General features: G+C 44.6%; 1 protein-coding gene across 1 annotated transcript; it reads left to right on the top strand.

The window, feature by feature from the left end:
- The first annotated feature begins 3,954 nt into the window (after positions 1-3,954).
- On the top strand, positions 3,955-10,372 carry irg1l (immunoresponsive gene 1, like). Its single transcript, XM_085997206.1, has 6 exons — positions 3,955-4,044; positions 4,191-4,248; positions 4,809-4,996; positions 5,579-5,671; positions 5,849-6,054; positions 7,619-10,372. The coding sequence occupies exons 1-6, from the start codon at positions 4,027-4,029 to the stop codon at positions 8,535-8,537; spliced, it is 1,482 nt and encodes a 493-aa protein (XP_085853332.1). The 5' UTR covers positions 3,955-4,026; the 3' UTR covers positions 8,538-10,372.
- The last annotated feature ends 5,857 nt before the right edge of the window (positions 10,373-16,229 follow it).

Here is a 16,229-nt window from a genome sequence, read left to right as displayed (position 1 = left end):
TTCTGACACCACATTTTAAGAATGCGCCCTCCGATCCCCCCTCCCTGGCCCCCTATCTCCCGACCCCTAACCTCTGATCCTCACCCTGGCCTCACATATGTATGAAGCATCTGTGGGACATATACATTTCACAGCATGTGATGTATGGCCTCTGCCTGAAACTGGGAAAAAATCAGTCTGGACTTGCTTCTTGCACATCTATGCAACAGGTTCCTTCTCACAAATCTCGCAACACATCCCTGCAGAAGGGAGGGTTAGGTTGATGGCAATGACAACAAATTAACTTTGGTGCTCAGCTGTATAGAGTGATCCAATTCAAAAGCAGACCTAGCAAAGATGGAATACCCCTGTGTACCCATGACCTACTGTGTCACCCATCGTGTGTCCATCCTGGTCCTGCAGCATGCTAAATTGTGCTAAAAATATACAAAAATATGCTGTCAGTGTACTGAATATTTGTACCACTACTCCATGTAGAGACAAAGGCCGAGATTTTCTGGGGGATCAGCGGGCGCGATCGGTGGTGGGTCGAGTGGGAAAGTGTTTTTTTTCCCCAGCAGGTCGGGATCCCGCTGTGAACCCGCTGCCACACGTCTTTCTCCAATGTCAGGTCTGTCAGCGCTGAGCAGACACGACATGCAGTGGCGGGGGACCCAATTCGGGTAATTATGACCTTGTTTAGAGATCATTAAGAATGCATTTGAGCTCATCTTTTGATTTTACTTGCTCGCTCACGGGGTCCTCACTGCTCTGGGATCACGTCTGTTAAGCTGAGGTGGGAGTTCAGTGGCCATTGAATCAGTTGATGAGTTGACAGCTTCAAATGTAAAGTAAAAGCTCCCACCTTACAGAGTTATCTTCCCTCAGCCACAAACTGTTCCTCACTGCATTTGCACAACACATTCAGGATGCTGCAAATCTTTACACAAGTCTCCATCCAATCTGACCTCATTACCTCTCTCACCATTGACAGATCACTTCTGTCATCTTTACTTCACCTGCCATCTATTCCATCAGCATGGGTGACCTTTATACTCTCTCACCTTAGTCCTCAGAATCCAACTACGATCAGCCCAAACACTAGCATCACCAGGCACACCAGCAGCACCAACAACAACACCAACCTTCTCCGCAATCAACTGATGCTGCACAGGACACAGGGCATCAGCACCCAACCACATTGTTACCCAGAGGCTAGCGATGGCATCACCATGGCCAGATTTACTTCACTTGATGCTGTACACCCTGGCTGTCACATGAAGGTTGGCCCTACCCCACACCAACACCATAAAGCATCCCTACAATGCCCAAGCCATTCCTTTCACACTCATCACCATTGCGGGGGGTACCGTTATGTCTCACCATTCACTGCAGCTCACTAAGACACTTCCAAAGGTGCACACAAATCTGTCCAAGAACGCAAAGTTTTGAAAATAAAGGTTTCAATGTTTGAGACCACATTAACAGAAACTTTACATGACTATTGCATAAAACACCCAAGTGCCTACCCTTGTGTGTTGTTAGTTGGTATGATTGCACTAGGATGAGGGTGAACATGTGGGGTGGCTCGTGAGATGGGGATGTGATAATATAGATAGAGAGGGATGGGTGGAGGTCCAAGGTAAGTTGCTGTGAGTAAGGATGTGCAGGAGTAGGGTAGGGAAGGCAGAGTGATGGGGATGTGATGAGAGGCACAGCAGGATGAGGTTGAGTGTGGCTTTTAACTAACGTTTCATGATCTACTGAAATCATTGAAATGTTTGCTGCACTGCACTCAGGTCTTCCTGACCACAGCCTTGCTTATGCCCTCCTCTGCAATGTGCAACTAGGCTTTGTTGATCTCCTGTGGAGGTCTCTTCTGCCCATGGGAATGGAAGAGGGCCTCCCTGTGTGCTGTGACTCCCTCCATAAGCATATGGAGGAAGTCATGGGAGAGCCTGGGTACAGCCCTGCACCTCTGTGCAGTGATTGTCAATGTTTGCAGCACCTCATTGCTGTAGAAACTGACAGCACAACTGTCAAAATAAATTTGGCCATGGTCCCTTTATGGAAACTGGCTGATGATGCGTCATCTAATGACGTCACCAGACCCGCTTCCTCTGATTGGCCGGGAAACGTGCTGGGCGGGCATAATAAGCCCAAGCAGGGGAAATTCATTTCATTGTACGGGCTGGAGCCACCGACGTCGCCTGCCACTGACCCGCCGAGGTTAGCAAAATAGCGGCCACAGAATTGTAAGAAATTTATGGGGAAAAATTTGGTTGATTTGCGCCTCCCATTGGGCGCAAAGCAACTAGCGCCTGGGCTCAGTGCCACTAACGCCTCCCTCAAAATTCAGCTGGAGGTTAGCGGTGGCGGTAACCATTAGCGCCCCGCAGCGCCTCCAGCGATGACGTCATCACTGTGCGCAACGCAGCACCCCGCTCGCGCCCCGGCCGCGATCTTCAGTAGTGCCCCCTGACTTACCGCCAGACGCTATGGCCGACAGAGTTGGACCCCACCTAATAGCTTACTAGTTCTTACTTGAGTGCTTTCTGCCTCTCACAATCCTTTGATCACTTTATTTCCCCTTTTTAATGTTACATCCTGGTGCCCATCCCCCTGCCAAATTAGTTTAAACCCTCCCCAACAGCACAAGCAAACCTCCCTGCGAGGATATTGGTTCTGGCTCTGTTATGGTGCAACCCGTCCGGCCTGTACAGGTCCCACCTCCCCCAGAACGGGTCCCAATGCCCCAGGAATCTGAAGCCCTCCCTCCTACACCATCTCTCCAGCCATGCATTCATATGCTCTATCCTTTGAGTCAGAAGGTTGTTGGTTCAAGTCCCACTCCAGGGACTTGAGCACATAAAGCTAGGCTGACACTCCAGTACAGTGCTGAGGGAGTGCTGCAGTGTCAGAGGTGCCATCTTTTGGATGAGACATTAAACCGAGGCCCCGTCTGCTCTCTCAGGTGGACATTAAAGATCCCATGGCACTATTTTGAAGAAGAGTAGGGGTGTTATCCCTGGTGTCCTGGCCAATATTTATCCCTCAATTAACGTAACAAAAAACAGTTTATCTGGTCATTACCACATTGCTGTTTGTGGGAGCTTGCTGTGCGCAAATTGGTTGCCGTGTTTCCCACATTACAACAGTGACTACACTTCAAAAAAAAAGTACTTCATTGGCTGTAAAGCGCTTTGAGACGTCTGGTGGTCATAAAAGGCACTATATAAATGTAAGTCTTTCTTTCTTTTCCTATTTCTGTACTCACTCTATTTCATTACTCTATACTTGATGGGAGGTTGTGATAGGTTCCTTGTCAGGGTTGCAGTTTGACTTCAGCAATCTCTTTCCTTACCATACTACTACTGCCACCCTCTGGAATGGGTGGTGTTACCTTTGAGTAGTAGACTAACATTAGGGCTGTGTTATTATTAGGATGGGCACGAAAAAGGAAACATTTTGGACCAGCGTTTTGGCTCTCACTGGTTTGGGTTATTTGCCCCTGATTTACTTTTTTTTGGGTTGAAGCTTCAATCAGATTCATAGATTGGAATCTGTGAGGCAAAATGTCATTCATATTGACATGCAATATATTGGGATAGGTTTTTAAGTACTAGTTACACTTAAAGACGTTGGGGATGGGCAGCCCGTTTTATACACCGCCCATTGAAGTCAATAGAAAAGCAAAAGTAAAACAAGATCACCCTCACCCCGCCCCCCCCCCCCGGTATTTCCCTGAAAGTAGGGAATTGCTGGAAATAAAGGGCAGTCCTAAACAATGGGCGACTTGTGTAAATTCAGTCTTATCTGATGGACAATGTCGAAAACAAGGAAATTCCAATCGATTCTAATATGCAAATCTTTGGCAATAGCAGCTGATGGGTGTCCGGGGCGGAGATTGAGTGAGTGACGTGGGGTTTCGGCTCGCCAGCTGCGAGTTGCTATATAAATATCCCCTTCCAGACAGCAGAATTAGACAATTCTCTAAGTAAAAATTGACCCCATCGCAAGTACAGCTACAAAGAGAAAAGCACCACAATGTTTTCCAAACAGAAGGTAGATATTCTCGTAACTTTGAAAAATTAATGTAACTTTTTCCCATATTTGTAATCTTTTTTATTGGTTGTTTTTTAAAATTATATATATTTGTATTTTTTGAAAGATTTGTTACTAACACTGTGACTCATTATGTTCCTTTTTAGAAAATGCAGTCCTGCTTAACAGTTGGAAAGCGGCTGTACCATAACATTTCCCGCAAAGGTAAATATCCTCCTTTCTGTCTGTTATCAGGTGTAGAGTGCAGATGTGACACTGAAGGTGGGAAGGACAGTACCGAAATCTCAGTACTTCTGCTTGCTTCAACTCAAAGACTATGCACTAAAATATCGAGTTGAAATCCGTTCAAACCACACAACAATAGCACTAACAGTAGAACTAGTGCTATTCGTTGAGAATTAAATTCCAGATACATTTATAGAGCGGCGGGTCAATAATGAAGTGACTAGTGACTAAAGCTTGTTGGATAAATCGGTTAGATTATTTCAGCCCATCTCGCGGATTCTGTAGTGAAACCTAAGAAACAAAAGATATGAAACCGGTTGTGATTTTTTCCTTTCAATGTTAACATGCGAGAGCGCTATTAATTCGAAATATTAACCTTGGCGGGGAAATGTCTCATCTATTTCCAAGTTATTTTTCTGTTACAGTTCTATAGAACACGTTCTGGAGGAGAGTATTTGGCGGTTTCAATATAATGTGTTTTCACAAAGAAACCCGTCACACACACAACTTTATAACAACGATGTTTTTTTCTGTGTTAGCTTTCGAGGCACCGGATTGGAAAGAGACGGTAACAAGCAGTTTCGGTTCATTTCTCTCCGGGGTTAAAGCTGATCATCTCTCAGATACGGTTCTACAGCGGAGTAAACGCATGATCCTGGATAACATTGGAGTTGGGGTCCTGGGCAGCACCAGCCACGTTTTTGATATCTGCCTCAATTACTGTCAGGTAATGTGCACATGAGCTAATTTCAAACACTCCGCGCTGATCGAGTACTCCATACTGCATTGGCCAACCGCATTGATATTCCTGCATTAATATCTGTGTCCGTTTCCGCCAAGCAGCCAAAGTGCCGGAGTTCGCTTTAAATATAACTGCCATCGCCGGCTTCAAAAACAACACCGCATCGCCTACGTTCATTTTAGGCTGCGTTTATACAGCCACTTCCGTGTTTATGTAACGAATGCAAAAGTGACTGTCTAACTTGGAGACCGTTTCAAGCTGATTCCCAAAGTTTATGGGATAAATCTAAGGGGATAATTTTGACTGTGAGAGTGTGTAAAACAGATGATGGCGAACCGCCAGCCCGGCTTACATCTCTCCCGATTTTTATTTCCATTGACTTCAAGGGAACGCCAATGCACACGGATTGGCAGCTCCAGTCTACAGAATCCAACGATTGCTCATTAGCGCACGAATTCTACCAGTGACAGTCACTGTCTGAGCCAACTGACTCCGCACGGCAATTTCTTAAAGCAAGCCGCCCAGTTCCATACCTTCTAACCTGTTCCCCTTTCTTCCTTCTAACAGCAAACGTTTGCCCCAGACCCAGTCAGCTCGGTGTATGGACGCAATGGATTAAAACTTTCTCCCACTCTGGCTGCTTTTGCCAATGGAGTCGCGGTGAGATATTTGTACTCTATCTACTGCCGCGTGACTTTCAGCTGGGCTCCCCAAACCAAACAAATAACAGACAAATGTTAATGATAAAACTCTCCTTCTCATCGCAACGGACTCTTCTGTCAGTTTCTTGTTGTTTCCATACAGTTAATCTGAGTGTTGCCTCTTGTTCACCCTCAGGTCCACTCGATGGATTTCGATGATACCTGGCACCCTGCCACCCATCCCACGGGAGCAGTACTGCCCGCCCTCCTAGCTGCTGCCCAGATGTTGCCTGCAAACTCCAAACCCAGTGGTCTTGACCTCTTGCTGGCCTTTAATGTGGGCATTGAAATTCAAGGCAGGTTAATGCGCTTCTCCCAAGAGGCGAACAACATCCCGAAGAGGTAAGATTCTGACAGTAAACTCAAAACCTCGGTGCAGCAACTGCTAAAGTTGTCGCCGATTAGATCAAACGGTGTCGTTTAAGTGTTCGAAGTCTCTTTTTCAATACAGTTGCGCGTGGAACAACTTTTTTAGGATAAATGTGAGCGTTAGTGTTGAGGAAGGAGCAGCCCTTTAGCTCCAGATTAGCAGAAAGGGTAGACTTGATTTCTGTTAGTTTTGACTCTAGATCCAGGATATTGTTTTTTAAAAAATATTATTTGAAGCAGTAACCTACACCTAAATGCTGATATCTACCTGAATGATCAATGTCAGGTCGGATTTTGCAGCCAGCCAACGAGCGGCGCTACCCGTTAGAATCCAAAACAGTGCAGCGCCTCTACAGGGGATCTGGGACCTGTGTGAACCTCCTTAACCAATCAGATTGAAGAATCCTTACTGCGACACCACAGAGTCTGAACCAGGAAGTGTAAATTAGAATATTTAATTCATGCCAAATCATGTACAGAAAGCAAAAGACAGATGGGATTAAGAGAGAGAGAGATAAAAGAGACAGAAAGAAAATGTTAAAAAATTAAATTTTTTAAAAGCTTCAACAATATTTAAAATCTGAAGGAATGAGACTCCCAATTGTAAAAGTTAATTTTCAGTGCCAGAGAGGATGTTTGGCAGTAATTAAGACTTATCACGCTGTTAAAAAATTACTTAGACTGGAATGGACAAGCCTAACTTTTTCTGGCGTGTTTAGTGGATATCTAATGGGGGGGGGGGCACGGTGGCATAGTGGTTAGCACTGTTGCCTCACAGCGCCAGGGACCCGGGTTCAAATCTGGCCTCAGGCGGCTGTCTGTGTGGAGTTTGCACATTCTCCCGGTGCTCCGGTTTCCTCCCACAGTCCAAAGATGTGCAGGTTAGGCTGATTTGGCTATGATAAATTGACCCTTAGTGTTAGGGGATTAAATACGTGGGGTTACAGGGATAGGGTGGGATATGTGTCGGTGCAGGCTTGATGGGCCGAAATGGCCTCTATCTGCACTGTAGATTCTGTGATTCTGTGAAGTATTGCAACTTCACGCCCTTTATGCGTTTGAATGCCAAGCCTCTTGGTGTGGTACCAGTGTAGCGAAGATTGTGGAGAAGCAAAGCAAATCAGACAGCAACTTCCTAATTTCCATGTTTAACTGCACATGTGCGGATGCCGTAAGTTGCTGTCTGATTTACTCCATAATAGCGGTGAGCGTGATAGCCTTACTGTTATTTCTACTGCAGAACTCAGGCCAATAAAACAGCATAAAACACTCTAGAGAACAGATTTTAACCTTTGGGTTAAATCCACAAAAAGTGTTTTTATTACAATTCATTAGAAGCATTCATATACATGGCCGATTAATGGGCAGTGAGGTCACTTGGAAGCTTTAGCAGAGGATCTGACCTGTAAAAGAACACTTTGTAGAAGTATTAATCACAACAAAACTGTTAATTCTGTTGGATTAAAGTGTTACTGTGCAATAGCAAGAAATAAGCAAACGGATCAGATGCTTGAATATATATTTTTTTATTTAACAGGTTCCACCCTCCCAGTGTGGTTGGGACAATGGGCAGTGCTGCAGCCATAGCTAAATTGCTATCACTGAACCCCAATCAGTGTGTCAATGCCCTGGCTATTGCAGCTTCACTCTCAGGGGCACCAATGGCCAATGCAGCTACTCAGGCAAAACCCATCCATATTGGCAATGCCACACGGCTGGGCTTTGAGGCAGCCCTCCTTGCCTCTCACGGAATGGAGGGAAATACTAAAATTCTAGACAATACCCCTGGCTGCTTTGGATTTTCTGCTTTCTATGATGATTATCAACCTCAGGAGATAGCACCACTTGAGCAGACACGTTTTCTGCTAGAGGACCAAGACATTGCATTTAAGCGCTTCCCAGCTCATCTGGGCATGCACTGGGTGGTCGATGCCGCTGCCTCAGTTAGGCAGTTGGTGACTGCCAATGATGGTGCCTTTTCACCCTCTATGATTGAAAGAATCATTCTGCGCGTTCCCATTTCTCGATACATCAACAGGCCATTCCCAGAGACGGAACATGAGGCTCGCCATTCCTTCCAGTTTAATGCATGCTCTGCATTGTTGGATGGAGATGTGAGCATTGAATCATTCAGTGAAAGTAAACTCCAACGCAATGATCTCAGTGAGTTACTCAACAAAGTGGAGCTTCAGCATCCTGAAGATAACTTGGCTAGCTTTGAGAAGATGTACGGAGAAGTGGTTCTGGTCCTCAAGAACAGAGATGTGCTCAGTGGAAAATGTGAAACCTTCTATGGACACTGGAGAAATCCACTCTCTAGAGAATCACTGCTCAAAAAATTCAAAAATAATGCTTCATATGTGCTGGAGCAGGACAAAATAGAAGCTATTATTGACACAGTTGAGAACCTTGAACAAGTGAAGGATAGTTCCACTTTAACTTCTTATTTGCAGTGAAAACCTTCAAAATCTTTGCACTAATGTCTAAATGTAATTTAACACATTGATCATAGGTTTGATAGGTGATATGTAATCTATGCTATAAAGATTGAAACTCCTGAAGCTATTGGGGCTGAAATTGCTGGTATTGCAGTCTACCACCCGAAGTGCAGTGGGGCGAGACTTCCCTCAACTGACTGGCCAAGCCTGTGACTCTGGCCAAATTTCCAGGAATGGGGTCATTTTAATGTTTGGGATGGCAGTCCACACCTATGGAGGTGCATAGGAGACATCTGCCCCTATGAAGTGTGGGAAAACTGGAGTGTTACCTTGCAAAATGCAGCAAGTTGGTAAAAAAAAATGATCACCACAGGGAACAAAGAGGCTGCAGGCATAAGGTAATCTATTCCTCAGGGAGATATCACCTTTCACTTTTGAGGTCTTTCATAGGCTCATAATGGAATCCATGGGATCAATTTTAATTTCCCAAAATTGGTGGTAATCGAGAGATGAGAAAAGTGCCTCTGCAGGTGGAGAGTTGCGCTATTTGCTCAACTTCCACCTGCTGAAAGGCCACAGAATTCTTAGGCCTGGTAAAAGCGGGCGTAAGGCCTGCTTTTACCAGCATAAGAGTTTTGAAAAATAGAAAAATAAGATTTTATCACTCACTTATAAATTAAAAATCCTGTCCAATAAGGTAATTAAGCCCCGTTAAAACATATATAAAAACATTTCAACAAATTAAATTTTTGTTTAAATGCCATTTTAATTAATTTTATATATGTAATGGTTTTTCTTTATTTCAATATGTTAGTGCATTTTTGTAGTCATCCCCATCCATGGATTCCATTATGGGCCTATGAAAGGCCTCAAAAGTGAAAGGTGATATCTCCCTGAGGAATAGATTACCTTATGACTGCAGCGTACGGAACAGTCAAAAGTATGAAGGGAGATTCCCTTCTTCCATTGGTTGAGCTGACCCACATGATCCTGGGGCACTTGTGAACCGCATGCGCCCCTGGGATACGTGGGCCTCTGCGCATTTCCAAGGGAAGGCCCAGGATCGGAAGCCTCCGTATCTCCGGGACCAGCTGGTAGGTTCGTAGATTTTTTGCTGATAAGAGGCATCTGCCTGCAGGAAATTCAGGGCCAATAATTGACTGTAAAATATGTAATTTATTTAATAGGCATGATTATTGAAATATTTAGGAAATATTGGTTCTGGATTCTAACATGTTTGTTACATGATGCGCTGATAATTATGTCATTAAAACCTACACATTCTAAAAGAACACTTTACATGACATGCACAGCCATGAAGTATGAAGTGATTGGTAATGGTTTTTACCTCAGAACATGTGATGATGCTTGATCTCAGGGTACATTTACGGTACAAGTTTAGCATTGGTGCAAAGCAATTTCAGCTTCAGACTGACACTAAACTTGCGTAAAATTGGGTGTTAAGGCTTGAATGGACTTCAAAATGAAGTGGAGCAAGACTTCTTCCTTCAGGGAGTTTCATTCCACTTTGTCTATCCAGGCCCTGGCTCCAGATTAAGGCTGCATTCACACTATAACTGCAGCATGGGTGCAAAGCAAAGCTGCTTTGAACTGACACTAGTTATACTGTAAATGCATCCTTTCTGTTCCAAAGTTGTCACATCATAGATTAGGCTATGGAGCTTAGCTATTTTATGCCATTGTGTTTGTTTAAAATCAGTACTGCCTGGTTCTGATTTAAAAATATGTTTACCACGTAGTTCAATACATCTTAATTATTGAGTTGTTTTGATTAACCAATAACCTATTGTACTTTAAATATTTGGTGTTTTTGGTAACATTGCATTAAAGAATGTGATTTAATTATTTGTTGGCTTATGTTGATTACATGCACATTTTCCAACTGCACGCTTCTGATGCAGAAGGTTGCTCACTGGAAACACATATTGGGAAATCACAGGCACTTCAAATGCCTGACTAACGATGATGTTGGATGTTCCCTCAGATGCAACCCAATCACAGAATGTCCAGCTTTCAGTCACACTACATAAAAAAAAGCATGTCATGGTTCTCAACAGCTAGTATAACAGGATAACCTGCAGCTGCCAAGTTGCCACCTACCGTATCTGGGGGCCCTGGGACACCTATCTGGCAATGACCACAGGGAACTGTCTATGCAAGATCTGGTTCAGCAAAGTGCCAGATAAAAAGCTGTGCCATCTAATGCAAAGATAAATATAGCTCTCATATAGAATGGAGTTGGAAGATCCAGTGAAGCTAACAGTCAGCTCCAGCCTGAAAATTGCAGGCATGCTGCTTGTGCTAATTTATAGGAAAGTTGTCATGGAGTAACCCAGAGGACCATCATTCGCACAACCACCTCTTCCAGCAGCCTTCAAACAGGGGATCAAGTGCTGGGCTGCTTTATCACTTGCCTGCAGACTTGTGTATGCACCTTGGGTTTCCTTTTTCTTCATTTCTGCCTATCCTTTCAGTCTTAGGAAAGCCTGCTCATCAGCTGGCATGCCTTTTGAGCATTTACAAAAGCTTTCAGAATTTTTGTCCCCCTACTGTAGCACTCCCCTTTAATTGGCTCTCTAACCACTTTCATACTTCCCTGGCTGGTCTCCAATATTCTACCCTACGTAAACTGTAGTGCATCTAAAGCTCAGTTGCCCACATCCTATCTCGCACTGTCCTGCTCACCCATCAACTCCTGGTCTATTTTTTATTCATTCATGGGATATGGGCGTCGCTGGCAAGGCCAGCATTTATTGCCCATCCCTAATTACCCATGAGAAGGTGGTGGTTAGCCGTCTTCTTGAACCTCTGCAGTCCGAGTAGTGAAGGTACCCCCACAGTGCTGTTAGTGAGGGAGTTCCAGGATTTTGATTCGGCAATGATGAAGGATCGGTGATAGACTTCCAAGTCAGGATGGTGTGTAACTTGGAGGGGAACCTGCAGGTGACGGTGTTCCCTTGTGCCTGCTGCTCTTGTCCTTCTAGGTGGTAGAGGTTGCGGATTTGGGAGGTTCTGCCGAAGAAGCCTTGATGAGTTGCTGCAGTGCAACTTGTAGATGGTACACATTGCAGCCACAGTACGCTGGTGGTGGAGGGAGTGAATGTTTAAGGTGGAGGATGGGGTGCCAATCAAGCGGACTGCTTTGTCCTGGATGGTGTTGAGCTTCTTGAGTATTATTGGAGCTGCACTCATCCAGGCAAGTGGAGAGTATTCCACCACACTCCTTACTTGTGCCTTGTAGGTGGTGGAAAGGCTTTGGGGAGTCAGGAGGTGAGGCACTCTGATCTGCTCTTGTTGCCACAGTATTTATGTGGCTGGTCCAGTTAAGTTTCTGGTCAATGGTGACCGCCAGGATGTTGATGGTGCGGGATTTGGCGATGGTAATGCCGTTGAATGTCAAGGGGCGGTGGTTAGATTCGCGCTTGTTGGAGATAGTCATTGCCTAGCACTTGTGTGGTGCGAATGTTACTTGTCATTTATCAGCCCAAGCCTGAATGTCATCTAGGTCTTGTTGCATGCGGGCATAGACTGCTTCATTATCTGAGGAGTTGTGAATGGCAGTGAACACTGTGCAGTCATCAGCGAACATCACCACTTCTGAACTTATGATGGAGGGAAGGTCATAGATGAAGCAGCTGAAGATGGTTGAGCCTAGGACATAGTTGGGTCTTCCAATGCGTCAACATTTAAAATTCTCATCATGTGTATTTAAATCCCTTTATAGCCTCCCCACTCCCTATCTTTGTAACATCCTCCAGGTGTACAATCCACGCCCCCAAACTCTCTTCCTCTGACTCTGGTGCATTCCTTCCCCTTTGCCCCACCGTTAGCAGCAGTGCTTTCAGCCACCCAGCTCATGTTCTGGCATTCTCCCCCTAAAACCGTTTGCCTCACCATCTACCTCTCCTCACTCAAGGAACACCTTAAAACCCATTGCTTTGATCAAACTCCAAACATCTCCTTCTTTGGTATGGTGTCCATTTTCTGATTTCGCCTATGTGAAGCACATTGGGCCATTTTTCTACATTAAAGTTATTATATAAATGTAAGTTGTTCTTGCATCTGCCTTTTTACTGTGATTAGCAGACACAGCCCCTGATTACCCGAGTCTAGTGGGAATCATTTGATCTGCCTTCCTGTTGAACAATGCAGAGCCGGAATGTGGGCCCTAAAGCAGTACGACAGCAATCTGCCCAGGTTATGATGTTCTATCTCAGGATAGCAACATATGTAAACCTTCCAGCCAACCCTCATGTAGCAGAAAGGAGGGAGGGCCAAGCCACCAAGGAAGTAACAGTGATGCAGCGTGCAGCAGATCCAAACCAAGACTTAGCTAATTTAAGACCAAGGTCACCTCAGTTCCAAGAGGCTCTCGGTCCACATTTGCAGCCAACCATCTCTCGCAACACTAGACCTTTTACCCAGACATAGCATTAGAATAGGCTACAGGAAGGCACTCAGGAAAGCACTGTTATAAACTATACAAAGAACTGTGGATCAAAGGGAACATAGCATTAACATTCATTTGACTTATGAACTGATCATGGTCTTCATTCATGTCTTTGGATTATGGTATTATGGATGAAAAAGCTTGTGTATGTCAGAAGCCTTAGTTCTGTAGGTAGAACCCTGAGAGTTTGCATCTGGTGCATAGGTACTGGTAATTGGGGGAGGCGGGGGGGGGGGGCACGTGTGGGGTGAGGTAGAGAGGACAGTATCAGCAGGAGAGTGATGTCAGTCTTAGAGAAGAGCTCCATCGAAGTATTTCTCTTGCAGCTTGGGCTCCTGGTTCCACTGATTCTAGGTCCTACCACAATAACAGTTTGGCCTTCCTCCTCTGGAGCCTCCAATTCTTGTCCCTTCTGAAAGGCAAAGTTGTGCAGTAAACAGCAAGGCACCACAATGTGTGACACCTTCTCAGAGGCAAACTGTAGTGTCCCTCCAGACATTTGAAGTGACCCTTTAAGTATGCTTTTACTCTCTGACTACTCGAGTGGCTACGTGTTGAAGTTCAGCTGCAGAGACAGTCACTTGCAATGGTGTCATCAGTTAGAGAAACAAAGTGAAGTCTTTGTTGCTAGTAGTTATTTAAGCATCTGATTTGAAGAGCAGGGGAGTTCCCCACAGTGTCCTGGCCAATATTTATCCCTCAACCAACATCACTAAAAAAACAGATTATTTGGTCATTATCACATTGCTGTTTGTGGTCTTTGGTGAGAGCAAATTGGCTGCTGTGTTTCCTACATTATAACAGTGACTAGATTTGAAAAGTACTTCATTGGGCGCAAAGCGTTTTGAGACATCCAGAGGTCATGAAAAGCGCTGTATAAATGCAAGTCTTTCTTTCCTATATTTCATCACATCAGCTTTCAGCTAACTCAAAATTCCCCCTTTCACAATTTGAAAATGTCTATATCACAATTAGGAAATGAGTAAGAGTCATCTGTTCTGGTACATGTGATAAACATTACAGTCATTGCTTTTTGGCCACACGATACCTACCCATATCCAAGGAGCATTGGGACAGGCTGACAGAGCAAAGGCTTGGTGCTCTCCAGGTGTAAGCAGGGATATTGCTGGAATTAACCAGTTAAAACCACAAAGAGCACTGGTAAGTTTCCCAGGCCGGCCTCCCTACCCATTAGGGCATTGAGGTAATCTTGAGCTAAATGGGTAAATTCCCAGGCTCCAGTGGCAGAGCCATAGGGGTCAATCATCACACTGCCTGGAGTAATGCACACAGACACACACCTATCTTGTGGAGATTCATATGTCTGAACCAACAGTAAAAGATTGTGTCACCCTCTGTAGTTGCTGGAGATAATGGGCAGGAAAACCCATGGTGCCGACCTCTCGGAATAATTGCTGGGATGTATCTGCCTCTGACCTCTGGCACTGACCTCGCCAAAGATTGTAGAGTGGGGGTAGGGGCGTCACTTAATTTGAATAAAGTGGGCAGCTGCCCGAACAATTAGTTGCACATTTGTAGCGCTTGTCTGCCTCAAGAGGTTACAAACAGTGGATGAGGAGGTGCCAGCGACACCCCCCCCCCCTCCAGAAAGATCAATTTTGTACCCACTGATCTCCTTTGTACGGTGAGCGGGGGATGGAGATAAAAATAAAAGTCGCCTACAGCTTGCAGGTCCAGGTTGTAGTACAGACCTGGACCCTCAAGATGGGCCCCAGAACTACTGTTGGATGGTCCAGTACCCGAGCCCCTTTTGACATGCCACTGTTCTTCTAGGGATGTGTTCTTCCTGGCCTGGTAGTTACCCTCCTGAGCCACGCCCCTTCCTCCATGGCTGGCCAGGAAGAGGTTCTCTACCCTTCAAAAGGTCCCACAGAAACTCCGAGGGAAGGCCAGGTCCCAGCATATCAAGGGCAGCGTCACTGTGCTTGATCCTCTGTTTGGATGACATCCAGTTCATTTGTATGTGTTCAATTTTCCCTAATTTCTGTTTGATCTATTCTTTCCTGGTCATTGCCCACCCTGTTCTTCTGCCCTGTAAAGTGATGTGAGACATTATTTGTTTTGTAAGCAACACTATAAAAATGTAAATGCTGTTATTTTGTTATTGACATTGAGCTTAAACAAATGAAGCTGAATTGTTTTAACACTAAACTAGTTGAGGTTTCAGAAATACAGTCTCCTCCCCTTAATTCAATCACTTAATTCAAATGATCAGATTCAATTCTTTTTGTACTAAATTCCTACTTTCCTTTGTTACTTAAGCCATCTAATTTGAATTACTGGATGAATTAAATATTTAGTACAAAAATAATCTCAACTACCAGGAGTAGACTGAATGTGACAGTCTTGCCACCAGCTGTCCACATTGTTAGATTTCTGCATTATTAGAGAACCAAGTTTTCAGGATTTTCAGAAATTACATATTTCATGAAAAAATGAGCTGAGGCCCTAACTAAATACCATGTTTAACCATTGTACTTTAAATGTTTGGTGATTTTGGTAACTTTGCATTAAACAATGTGATTTCATTACTTGTTGGCGTATGTTGACTACATGCTCATTTTCCAAATGCATGCTTCTGACGCAGAGGCCTGGCCACTGGAAACACATAATTGGAAATCACAGGCACTTCAAATGCCTAACAATGATGTTGGATGCTCCCTCAGAAGCATCCCAATCACAGTATGTCCAGCTTTCAGTCATACTTGACACAGTGCTCAACAACTAGTATAACTGGATGGCCTGCACCTGTCAAGATGCCACCCAACATATCCTGAGGCCCTGGAATACCTGTCTGGCAATGACAACAGGAATAACAACAGAAAATGCTGGAAAAACTCAGCAGGCCAGGCAACATCCGTGGAGAGAAATTAAAAGTCGACGTTTCGGGTGAACCCTTTTTCAAAACTGGAAAGGAAATAAAATAGATCGAAGGCAGGGCTGCGATAGAACAAAAGAGAAGTAAAGAGACATTAAGAGGTATTCAAAACCAGACGAGATGGTAATAGGACAGAGGAGACAAAGACGGCTCAGATTAGGTATGAAGTGTACTGGCAGGATGAGAAACAGCTGCCATGTGGGAGAGAGAAAAAAAAGGAAAGGCGGGGGTGGCGGGGGGGTGGAAAGGGAAGACCCAAAACAAAGGGGTGGAAAAAAATATATAAGTAAAAATGTAATAGGGGCCGAGGTTATGATCTGAAATTGTTGAACTCGATATT

The sequence above is a fragment of the Somniosus microcephalus genome, chromosome 1 (genome assembly GCF_052327205.1).
Source record: "Somniosus microcephalus isolate GS21.2 chromosome 1, FLI_Smic_1.0, whole genome shotgun sequence".
In the NCBI taxonomy this organism is placed as follows: Eukaryota; Metazoa; Chordata; class Chondrichthyes; order Squaliformes; family Somniosidae; genus Somniosus; species Somniosus microcephalus.
This window is presented reverse-complemented; position numbering and strand designations above follow the sequence as displayed.

What these genes read in the sequence shown, in the direction of transcription:
- irg1l (XM_085997206.1), top strand. An exon ending in CCATAACATTTCCCGCAAAG is followed by an intron (nt 4,249 to 4,808) that starts GTAAATATCCTC and finishes TTTCTGTGTTAG; the next exon opens with CTTTCGAGGCACCGGATTGG. An exon ending in TCTGCCTCAATTACTGTCAG is followed by an intron (nt 4,997 to 5,578) that starts GTAATGTGCACA and finishes TCCTTCTAACAG; the next exon opens with CAAACGTTTGCCCCAGACCC.